Consider the following 13,035-nt stretch of genomic DNA (forward strand, 5'->3'; position numbering starts at 1 on the left):
TTGTTAACTACTTTTTTTTATTATTACAATTTCAATGAAAATGTTAGAAATATGGACAAAACTTTGAATTATGCATGTAGAATTTACGGATATTAAAGTAACATATTATAAAATATCCTGCTAATTTCATTCTTAATGAAACCTAATCTTCCATTTAGCCGAAAACCAACTTTAGGCAAAAACTGCATGTCTTGCAAGTAGCCACACTAAAATGTTTCTCTGATGTAATGTATGAAACAGCAAAAGTAAAATGCAATATTTCTTTAAATTCATGATGAACAAAGTGTAGGGAGCATACTCAAAATTGAATATTCTACCAAAATGCATCAGATGTGCCTATTTTTGTTCATTGGGATCTTTGTTGAATTGTCTTGAAGAGTAAAAGATAATGTACAAAGGCGCAAAGTAATGTGGTTTGACTCCCCAAGGTTTTTCAGGTACAAATGAAACCTGGTAAATAGAAGTGCCTCTGGAAGGGCAAAGTGAATGTGATGTTTCAACAACTGGCTTCAAAAAATAACCTGTGGAGTAGGCAAGCAAATTTTATACTGAGGCTAGTCTAGCACAGGTAAATAAAAATAACAAAAGACTTTGTGAGGTGGTAAAACATCCCAGTGTGACACAGCCTTTGCAAACTTACACATATAACTAGTTGGAAGTCAATGCTCTATACAAATAGCTTTTTTATGATTTAAAAACCCAAAAAAGAATTATTCCCACACCGGGGGAAGTACCACACAAATAGGTGGGAATTACTAAAGCTTGTTAAATTTAGAAGTTGAAGCTTATCCCTACAGGATCAGGTGCAAAGCAGGCCCAAAACCTGGATGGAGTAGAAGTTCAACACAGGGCAAAGCCACACTACCAATTCAGCTAACACATATGTCTTTCAGACGCGGGAAGAATACTGCAGTACCCAGAGAAAAACAAAATTCCATGCAAATATGGGGAGAAACTACTAACTCAATAAGACGGCACCTTTAGTCAATGTTCTCCACTGCACTACCATACAGAATTCTAACAGTTGGGTGCAAAGCTCAGTCTATTTGTATATATCCATAGTTTACTAAAGTAACAGTCATTGATACAAATAGTCTAATTCTAATGTTTTAAAATATACATTTAATACTAAAATTCTGGGTGCTTAATGTCACCCTAAATTACAATTATAACACAATAACTTTATTATCTGACATTTTCCTTATTGCAATTTTATCCTTTCTATCTCATATAAATCATTACAATCGAAAAGAACTAAATTTGAGGAGGAAAGTAGTTGGAGCCATCTGGCACCACACCATAGCACTTGTCAACTAAAGTAAAGGCAAGTCTGATTCCTTGTTTGTAACAAGCCGAACAGAACATATCCCTGTGGGCATGGAGAAAAGCCAATACTATTCACAACAAATAAAAATTGCTTTAGATGTATTGTCAATGTAAGAATAGACGGGGGGGTTCCCACATACACTAGAAATTATTATTATACTCAGTAGTGAGAAAAACAGTATCTATATTTTCAGCTGGTATAAAAGTAAAATTAAGTATTTATTTCAATGTTGTTCAAACAGGTTAAGTTGACTTTTCTACAGTTAAGGTACAAGAACCATGGCTGCCATTTCATTTTAATTGACTATAATGTTATTTCAGCTTTATTGAATTGTAATCAGTCCTTGAGCTTTGTTATGTTCTCAAAACACAGTTAATTTTTGTCTCCCAGCTTATAATAAAAACACAGCAATAAATTTCAAGAAATAAGTAGTTAACAGAAAAGAGAATACTTACCAGGAGGTATTTTTTAAAACCTATTAAAAGAACACAAGACTGTTACTGCAGGTAAATTAATAAGAACAATACATAATTATTTGCTTTGCTTTACATAGTTTAAGTTAAAAAACAAAAAAACACATGAGCATACAAACAAAGAATAAACATCTGTGGACTATGAGAGCAGAAACACAGTTGCAGCTAGTATTCATCGGTTATCAAACGTGAAGATTTAATCCAGTTTATATTTTGAGCCTATTCCTGGCATTATTGGTTCAAGGTAGAAACCAAACCTAACAGTGTGCTTGTCTATCACAGAGTATACTCACATGGATGAGAGTTCCCCTAACATAAGTGAAGTGAAGGACAAAAAAGTAGAAACCAGACAAAAATACACACAGATATTAGGTGTACAACAAGTCTAGACAGATGCTCACTAGGCTAGAATCCAGACCCAGGACTTTATCCAAGATTCTAGAGCTGTTACTGTAGATAGCAACACTAAGCCTTCTGTCTCTGTAGGTTCTGTTAAAGTAAGCTCTTGTTTATTAAAACATAAAAGCATCAGTACATAAAAGCTATACCTGTTGTCTCTCTTATTGTAAAATAAACAAATTCTGTTCTCAAGCTGATTTTTAATTTTCTTCCAGTTTATTATTATATTCAAAACCATAATAATGAAGTCTGTGCATTTTATTGGTACTGCTACTGATCTGTAAATTACTTTCCTTTTGGTTCAGAATTTGTTCCACAAGGCTTTTGACATAAGGGTTATGCAATTAGTTTAAGTTCAAAAGTCACTTTTTAGATCTTGTTCTCTGCCAAACCCTCTTTAACAGCATAAAATCACTTCACCCAGTACTGCTTTTAAAAAGGAAAATGCATCATATTTCGAGAGTAAATAACATTCACTCAATCTGATGCATACATGAAAATCATTACCACAGATTATTATAATACTTGAAGTGCCATCTAGTGACACATTTACAAATTTCTTGTAGAATAAAAAAACAGATGCTTAATATGAGAAAACAAATACAATAATCTTTCCATTACATATCTGTCAAAACTAAGCTATTTAAGAACAAAAATTATTTCTAGAATACATGGGTGATACGCAAGAATTAGTAATATTCTTCCACTTTAATAGCCACCTTATTAAAGATCATACTGTTATGTGAAATAAATTTACTACTGCAAAAAATAAATGTCAGAAGCTGGGAGAGTCATGGGAGACAGTTTAAGGGCTTAGATGATGGTAATTCTCCACCAATCCAAGGGGTGGTGCTGTATGATAATGTTCTCTCTTTTCCTCCCTTTGTAGTCCAGAAGAATGATGGCTCTCCTCCACCAAACATCACTTTCATTGTCCATACAGCTAGACCCACCTCATCCTGCCCAGCTGCTACATGAACAGAAATCCACCATCTTGGGCAGTGTCAACATGTGCTCAAGTCTAAGAAGGCTGTTTTTTGCATTTTAACATGATTGTTTTTGAAACAAACATGGGTGGAGTGGTGGCGCTGAGGCTAGGGATCTGCACTGGCAATCGGAAGGTTTCCGGTTCAAATCCCATAAAATGTCAAAAGGGTCTCTGCTCTGCTCGGCCCTTAACCTGCAATTGCTCCATCCTGGGTTAATCTGCATCCGCCCCTGCATGTAGGCCCTCCAACCTGCAGGGAAAAACTTGGGGGGTTGGTGGCAGAATTGGCACTCTAGCCACCATAAAAAAACTCCACTCCATCTGAACTAGTGTGGTGCTGAGGTATGGCTGCACTCGGGTCCTAATCTGGATCCTTAGTTGGCTCGTCGTGTGGTGGGTGCAGCAATGCACTGTATCAGTGTGTGCTCCTAACCTCTCTGTTTTTGAAATAATATATTCAGTTACAAAGGGTTTGCCTCAGGGTGCCCTAAAACACTGATCGTCTCTGTCTTTACTTCTTACAATGGCATAGTCTACAGGATTCTGGTGAAATTCAAGATGACAGAACAGCAGGACATGCCAGTGATCATTTAATCATGACTACAGAAAAACAGGCACTCAAAGTCCAATTCGGTCAATAACAGACTCAGCTTGCTAAATCAGAGGTACGTAACTGAGCTTGCATTTCCTTCCAACAAGAGCAATAGATGGGTCTGTCCCAGGTATTGATACCCCTCCACCCAAAAAACAATACTGAGCTCTAATTTTTTCAGATGTACTGCTACCCCTCATCACTGGAAGCGTACATAGTGGGTGCACATCCTAATGCCATTCTTGAGGGGACCGGCACAGTGGGCCTATTACGACCTCGATGAGCAGGCGGCCAGTAATTACAACCAACTAAAAGCAGAGGTGCTGCTCAGGTATGACATCAGCTTGGACCAGCTGGAGGAGGCGTGTCGCAAGTGGAGATTTCACCCTGAGCATTTAAATTGTGGGGCACAGCTGGGCAGGAAGGGGCGGGTCCAAGTGGACAGAAACCAGAAGCGATGTTGGTATAGAAGAGTCGTCAGTCTTCTGGTCTGCAGAGGGAGAAAATGAGAGAACATTATCACACAGCACCATCCCCAGTTTCGTGGAGAATAACCATCACTTGAGCCCTTAAACTGTCACCCATGCGCACACACATGACAAGCCATATATTATACTGTATGTCTGGTGTGCATTTTTTTTTTCATAATTGAAAAGTGATCCCCTGGAATACACTATAACAGTGTAAATCAGTATGTACAACAGAAATAGCTGGTGCATCAAAATGAAAAAAAAAATTACACAGATGACAAAAGTTTGTAGAAGAGGAAAGTTTTCAGTTGAGATTTAAAAGTGCACAAACAGGAGCAATCTCAGAGAGACTGAGGAAGAGTTGTTTTGGAACACCACTGAATAGTGAAGCTCATTTGTACGAGACATATGGGAATCTCAATTTAAAACTACCTAACACCATGAAAATGAAGCACAACACCAGAAAAGTGTTAACTTCAAACAAAAATAACTATTTTTGATTGTCACTGCAATAGTGCCTGCATGTTAAATTTAATTACTAAGGAAACTCGAACCGAAATTAAATATCCAAGAGCACAAAAGTAAATTCAGCCAAGGTTCAGTGCCTGATATTTGTCAGAAACAACTTCATGTGTGTGTATCTGTGGTAACAATCTGGATCTATGATAACAATCTATTATACTAAGCAGGATAAACCTGTGTCCACCTGCCCACAAAGAACTGCTTCAGACACGTGAAGGCTCTCCTTACACGTTTAGCTGACTGTAAATGCCCTACCCACCTCCAACATTTCAACGTGACTGAGATATCCAATTTGTTTTCATACATTGTGCTGTGGATGTGCTTGAAAATTTAGAAACTGTTGTCAGTTGGATTAACAGAAAATATGCATTATAACAAAATTAGACAGGTGCATAAATTTGAGCACAACATTAATACTTAGTTGAGCCTCCTTTTGCAAATATAACAGCCTCTAGACACCTCCAATAGCCTTTGATGAGTGCCTGGATTCTGGATGGAGGTATTTTTGACCATTCTTCCATACAAAATCTCTCTAGTTCAGTTAAATTTGATGGCTGCCGAGCATGGACTGCCTGCTTCAAATCATCCCATAGATTTTCGATGATATTTAAGTCAGGGGACTGTGACGGCCATTCCAGAACACTGTACTTCTCCCTCTGCATGAATGCCTTTGTAGATTTCAAACTGTGTTTTGGGTCATTGTCTTGTTGGAATATCCAACCCCTGCGTAACTTAAACTTTGTGACTAATGCTTGAACATTATCCTGAAGAATTTGTTGATATTGGGTTAAATTCATCCGACCCTCGACTTTAACAAGGGCCCCAGTCCCTGAACTAGCCACACAGCCCCACTGCATGATGGAACCTTCACCAATTTTGACAGTAGGTAGCAGGTGTTCTTCTTCCGCATTGCAAAGAGCTTTTCGTTATGTCCAAATAACTCAAATTTTGTCTCATCAGACTAAAGCACTTTGTTTCAAAATGAATCTGGATTGTCTAAATGAGTATCTGTATACAACAAGTGACATTGTTTGTGGCGTGAGTGCAGAAAGGGCTTCTTTTTCATCACCCTGCCATACAGATGTTCTTTGTGCAAATTGCACTGAATTATGGAATGATGTACAGATACACAATCTGTAGCAAGATGTTCTTGCAGGTCTTTGGAGGTGATCTGTGGGTTGTCTGTAACCATTCAACACAATCCTGCACATATGCCGCTCCTGTATTTTTCTTGGCCTGCCAGACCTGGGTTTAACAGCAACTGTGCCTGTGGCCTTCCATTTCCTGATTACGTTCCTTACAGTTGAAATTGACAGTTTAAACCTCCGAGATAGCTTTTTGTAGCCTTCCTCTAAACCATGATACTGAACAATCTTTGTTTTCAGATCTTTGGAGAGTTGCTTTGAGGATCCCATGCTGTCACTCTTCAGAGGAGAGTCAAAGGGAAGCACAACTTGCAACTGACCACCTTAAATACCTTTTCTCATGATTGGACACACCTGTCTATGAAGTTCAAGGCTTAACCAGCTAATCCAACCAATTTGGTGTTGCAGGTAATCAGTATTGAGCGGTTACATGCATTCAAGTCAGCAAAATTACAAAGGGACCCACATTTTTGCACAGCCAGTTTTTCACATTTAATTTAATTTCATACAACTAAATACTGCTTCACTAAAAATCTTTGTTCGGAAAACACTCCAGTACTCAGATATTCCTAGGAAATGAAAGACATACCACTGTTATCTTTTTTGTTGAAAGTAGAGTAAATTATTATGCAGGCTAAGAGGGGATCCCAAACTTTTTCATATGTCTGTAAGTATTGCTTATAGCATAACTTGGAATCGTTGCAGTGTGCTGTTTTACAATTCAACCATGATGGCCTCAAGTTTCTCTGCTTGTTAGTTTTCTGAATAGTACTTTTCCAATACCAACTTTGAGTACTGGCAACATGTCTCAGCGTACCAGTTAGTACTATTACAGTGTACCTGCGATGTTTCTTGTGTCCCAGACACACTTCAGTTAAATGTCACTGTATTTCACACTGCTCGTATTTTCATTGGGGACCACTCTTCTATTGAATGTAATTATTTTGCAGCACTCAAAATTTCACAGAAACAACTCCACCCTTCCATCAAATGCTACTGTATTGCCATGAAAAATAAAAACACCTGCAATATGGTTCTACTTCAAGCACTGTTTCTGACTATGCCCGTTTATCTCCTGCATACCAAACGTGCCGTTTAAGTTGACCAGACACTTTATATTGCCCCCTGAGTAGAGCTGTGTGCATGTGTGTAATCTAGCTCTGAGGCCCTACCTAGGCAGTTTCCTGCCCTGTACCCAGGACTGCCTGGAAAGACACTGTCCCTAGCACTAGAAAAAGCAGGAATGAAAATGTAGGTATGTACTTCTTTTATTCGTGCTGTGAAATACAAGAAAAAAAGCAACAATAAAAAATAATTTTGAAAGTAAAGGTTTGGATGAATACATAACTATAGGTACATATTACAATTTGTTAACTTGTCTATTCAGAGAGATATATAGTGTGTATGTGTGGGGATATACATATAAATTATACCCCACCTCACACAACTGCAATCCTTGTTTTGAGAGATTGTTCAGGTGCAAGAGACTACATGTTTCCAAAAATGGTAAACTCTGCAATGCTAAGGAATATTAAAACTAACCCAGGTAAATCATAGCTGACACAATGAGGCACAAAAGAAAATTGATTCCAGGGTTGTGCATCATAAAATGTCTTGGTCATGTACTGAAAAAAATCCAGTTTTTGGAGAGAAATCCCTAAAGCAACACTTTTGTGTGTGTATGATTTAGTTGATATTGGTGTGAAACAAATGTTTTTATTTAAATACTTTCTTACAAAAAATTTGGAGTGTTATGCTCATCGGCCATTTGCAGCTCCTTTTTTACATTAGCAGAATAATAGCTGTTCATTTTTGGATGTATAATTTAGGTGCATTAATTGCCAAAAAAACCTTAGGAAATAAGGGGTTAAGACCCTCTGGAAGCTTTATTGATCTTAGTATGTGTTAAAATTGGAATGGAGGGTTAACTCAAATCTACACCACCTTTCTCATCCTTACTATTCACATGCACTTATTTGGTGCAGCAGATTCAAATTTTAATCAGATTTGGCAGATAATAAAGATGGGTTGCTTATACTTGCACTCACAAGAAAAGGCAGTTCTGTTGTATTTTGACTGTTCAATAAATGCTACCTTTCAGTGTCATTTGTTGGAGTAGGACATTTTGATCTACTGGCAGATGCCAAGAAGGTGACCAGCTGGGCTTGTGGGCATCAAATTAAAGAAGACACAGGGGTGGCATGAAGTTGAATAAACTAGAGGAAACGTGCCTGTCTGTTCACCTCACACTCTAGAAGCTCTTAGGTTCTAAGATTAATTACTGTATAAAACTAGCTTAACTCTCTACTCTGCCCACTTGTCCACATCATAAAACGACCTCCAGCCCTGCAGTTCAAGGCCTCCAGACTGTGTGGCAGCATACTATGCTCTTCTAAACATAAGCTGTGCAATAGGCACTGCAGGCAGAGTGCTACCACATACTTGATCCAACTCACCTACTCATTGACCAAATTCAGTATTTTCCTACCTGGAACAACAACCCTCTTTAAATTTAATTTGCTCCACTTACCGTATGTATTCATGGGTAAGTTCTCCCATGGATAAGTCGGGAGTTGATTTTAACGTATAATTTCTGGTATTTTATAATGTCAGTCGTATAAATTGAATGCGGAAAACTCACGCCATTGGTCCAAGAGATTATGATATGCTAACGCCCACCTGAGAGAATAAGGTGCTCCTAACCTCTCGCTCTCTCTCTGTTTTGCATATGTGACCACATGGTAATACCCAAACTATTCTGAAGCTACGTTAGCACTGTTTTGTGTTTTTTGCAGCTCACACCCTCATACACCTTTATCGTAAGAGCATCCCTTATCTACAATGGAGCATTCGATCAGAAGAAAATATGAAGCTGGTTTTAAATTAAATGTCGTTGAAGTAGCAAAAGAAATTGGTAACTGTGCTGCTGCAACAAACTTCGACGTGCCTAAGAAAATGATGCAGGATTTGGAGGAGACAAGAAGGTGTAAAAACAAAATGCAAGCGTCGCCTTTCTGAACGGGCGCATAACTGGACCTGATTTTATAATCAATTTTTCGGGTTTCAAAACCCGACTTTTATGTGTGTATATAGGGTAATAATGAAATAAGGGTCCAATCTTCACATGTTAACTTTGCTCAGGAGGTCAACATACAGTACTTTCTTAAAACACTGTACGACTGCACTTTAATGTATAGGTAATTAACACATTTTTACTTTTTAAAAGGTAAACAGTTTTCCATTCCCATTAAGGTTACCATGTAACACATCCACTTCCCAATTTCAAAAATGAAGTAAAAAAAACCTTGGCAACTGTGTATAGATGAGGAACTAAGGAGTGAAAAACTAGTGCAGAAAAAGAGATAAGATTACTACATCCCCAGCAACAGGTTCTAGCTTCATCAGGGAAGCCTACTTTCTAAGGCTGGACAACAAATATTGTACTATGTATTGGGCTACACACTGCCAGGTCCTACTAAGCCTGGCTAAACTCAGGAGCAGCAGCTCTATTTCAGGGTTCCATCAGATTATTGAGATTTTTATCTTATCATGCAGAGACTATAGAGAACTTCACTTCCGCCCCTGAATTTACCCATTCAGTCATTATTCACAACTCTAGACTGAAGAAGAGGGTAAGAGTGTAGACCAACCAGCAAAAGTAGCTTGGTTTGAAAATTCAAGTCTCACTTGACCACAAACGATTCTTATTGTAAACTTTTCACTGCCACTTCAGTGTTATGTCAGTCTCACAATCCCACCTATTCTTATCAAGAGGACTTGAAGAGAGTTAGGAAAATGAGTATAATTATCCTAAGCCATTTAAAATAAATCACAATAAAAATGGCTGTATAACAGATTTACCAGTTTGCAGCAAACTGTTCATGCAATAAAACATTTCAATAAACCAGGCCATGGGAACTCCTAACATGTTTTACACCCACCTAATTTGGAACTCATAAATAAAAAAAAAAATCATACTCATACATAGTTCATAATTAAATAAAATGATGTCAGCAAGTTAACTATACACATATTTGAAGCATAGCAAGAACACCCAAGAACTGAAATTATCTTAAAAAAGAACATTGCACAAAAACAAAACTATGACTAGGTTACCTGAACCAAAGTTAAGGGGTCCTGGTTTGCCACTGCATTATTGAAGGCACATTCGGCATCCTCAAGGATTTTTTGCATCTGTTGCAGTTTCTCTTCACTTTGCCTGTGCAGATTACTTTCCAGTAGAACATCTACAGAAAATTTCTTTTCCCAGGCTGCTTCTTCGATATCAATAAATAATTTTAGTTTTTGCAAGAAATGTAGAAAGCTTTGGCGTTGCTGCTCAATAGAATTCTAAAAGTGAAACATGAATGTGACACTCTTCAATTTACATTCACTAAATAAGCAAAAATGAAACTGGAAATTTGTGTGGGGTTAAAACTTAAAATTAAACTTCCATTACCTTTGAATTTGAGGCAGTCTGATCCAATTTCATGTGACTAGTTTGAATGTGCAGAAGATTTTCTCTTATTTTTCTTAAATTTACTTGGCATTCTTCCTAAAAATAAATTACAATAAATTGTACATGTTAATTTTTAAGAAAGCAACCTTGTTCATAGTATTGTCTTCAAATTTACCATTATTCTAAATGTTATATCTTTCACAACTTTTCCACATCAATGTAAGGGTTCTTTTTAAGTTGACATTAGTAAGAATTTGATGGTTACAAAAACTCGAAATTCAGACTGAATAAAGGTTATATACATCCACCTTTCCATCAAAAAATAAACCTGTTTAATTTGAAAGTTACAAGTTCTTAAGCTTATTCTGGGATCCTAAGGTATAAAGCAGTGACCAACACTGAACAGAGCGCCAGTTCATTACAGGATAATTTTGTGCATACGTCCACACAGGACCAGTACAGAGTTACCAGTTAACATCCCCGCGTATCTGGGATTTGAAACCCATGAGGGTATGGAAAGAACGTTTATACTCCAGAAGTTGGGAGCCTATTCTGACAAAATACACAATCAATTAAGAAACATTAATTAACCTAACCTGCAAATCTTTGGGATGCAAGGAAGTACAAGAGTAAAAATCTGTACACATGAGGAGTGTCATTAGCAGCTATTTAGCAAGTTATACAGCGTATATGTATGTGTGCACGTTTAGCATAAGTCGCTATTTACAGTATGAAATCATCAATATTCATCTACCTATTTTAGACACTACTTAATACACTTATATGACCCTTAGAGGCACTAGCCCATAAAGAAGCAATTGACCCAATGAAATACCAGCACATCACAGGTCACATACATCTTTATCTTGATTTAGGGATTTTTATGAAAGGGCACAATGATTGTGTCATTGCAAATATATTAACAGTTTCACAGTGATTTCTCTAAGGCCATATTGTCGTATCAAAGCTTTCTTCTCAGATGAACCACACAAAAAATTAGCTGATAAAGCACAAATTCTAAAAATTCTCTGATGAATAAACCTCACTTAGTAGTGCACAATAAATAAATCAAGGTTGTTAAAAAAGAAAATAAGCACATGACACCAATGAAGGAAGCAGTACTGTTCTTTAATATGTTTTAGAATTATTTATCATTCTTAATAGAAAACATTTATCACAGAATCAGTAGATATGAAAAGCTGACCTACAGACACAGCACTACTAAAACATTCCTATTGATAATGACTGTACGTGCTACCATGACGGCCCTGGTGACAAAAGCAGAAATGTTATAAATGGAAAATGTTGTTATACAGCATTAATAGCATTCAGGGACCAGTTTACACACTGCAGTATGGTGGAGAACTGTGGCCTACCCCAAGAGAATGATGTTCAAAGGTACCAAAAAAACTAGACTGCTTTTATTGCACCATCAGAGAAAAACACATTAACCAATGCCAGTGTAGAATCGTCTTATAAACTAAAATACAAAACAAAAATGTGTAGCTTGAAAAATCCATATGGATATACAGTAGGTAGAACTGCAAATTCCACACAGACAGTGTCTATCCTTGAAAAATATTCCTGGTTCCATTATAATAACACTACTGAAATTAATGTTGCAATTTCATTAAACATCTACTTATTCAAGATGTAAGAAAAAGAAAAAGATTCAGAAGCGTAATGCAGTTTATTTCATCTCAAAATATTACACAAACTAATAGCAAGTACTTTTGCATTTTTATAAACCATATAAGACTGTAGGACTCTATGCAGCAGTGATGATGATCGTGCTGTGTGATATCCCCTGTACTCAACCCCAGCATATATCAAGCCATGGACATCTAGTTCATGAATCGGACACTAGTGAGGGAATGAAGGACACAGACCACTACAAAAACAGTGAAAAAAATATATTAAAAGCAATTATATTAAGAATACAATAAATAATTCCCGAAAATATGAAATATTCAGGTAAGAAAATTTACAAAATCCAGCCAAGGCGTCAATCCAGCCATTTAGCTCTCTTACAGTATATAGTCACTCAGGGGTAATTCCTGAAAACATCTTGACGAATCTTGCTCTTCTATATTCTGGGAAGACTCTTCCCCAGATCACTTTCCTTCTCACAGCTCTGTTCCGTCTCAATCATCTAGACCACGGGTGTCGAACTCCGGCCCTGGAGGGCCGCAGTGGCTACAGGTTTTCATTCTAACTATCTTCTTCATTAGTGACCTGTTTTTGCTGCTAATTATCTACTTTTGCCTTAGTTTATATTAACTTGGCTCAGGCCCCTTAGGTGTCTCATTTTCATTAATTAGCAGCCAAACAATAATGAGACACAAAACAAGCCCATCACATGACCAACTCACCTGTGCCCATCGCACAATATCTGAAAATTAAGAAAGGTTAAGGTCTCAGTAAGGTAGACCTCTCAGGTCCCCAAAACATTTTGACAGTGATCTTAGAAAAAACAGAAAAATCAATGCTTTTGGAAATATCTGCTGTAGCAGAATGAGAGCAGTAACAGGCCATGGAATTCAATAATTGGTTTAATCAACAGCAAGAATGTGCTTCTCATTAAGAGATTGGTTGGAGTGAAATTGGTTGGAGTTTGAAATCCCAATTTATCGGGTCACCTGTTGGCTCGTTTCATGTCT

The 13,035-nt window shown here is 37.2% G+C and overlaps 1 protein-coding gene across 1 annotated transcript in view; it reads right to left on the reverse strand.

The window, feature by feature from the left end:
• LOC120543499 (E3 ubiquitin-protein ligase TRIM41-like) overlaps positions 1-13,035 on the reverse strand; it is a 41,311-nt gene that overhangs the window by 22,699 nt on the left and 5,577 nt on the right. The window contains exons 2-4 of the mRNA XM_039776578.1: positions 10,376-10,471; positions 10,033-10,266; positions 1,783-1,802 (exon numbers count right to left, since the gene is read on the reverse strand). Of these exons, the coding sequence (XP_039632512.1) occupies positions 1,783-1,802; positions 10,033-10,266; positions 10,376-10,471 (350 nt within the window). The remainder of the gene's footprint in view (positions 1-1,782; positions 1,803-10,032; positions 10,267-10,375; positions 10,472-13,035) is intronic.

This window comes from Polypterus senegalus, chromosome 14 (genome assembly GCF_016835505.1).
Source record: "Polypterus senegalus isolate Bchr_013 chromosome 14, ASM1683550v1, whole genome shotgun sequence".
Lineage (NCBI taxonomy): Eukaryota > Metazoa > Chordata > Cladistia > Polypteriformes > Polypteridae > Polypterus > Polypterus senegalus.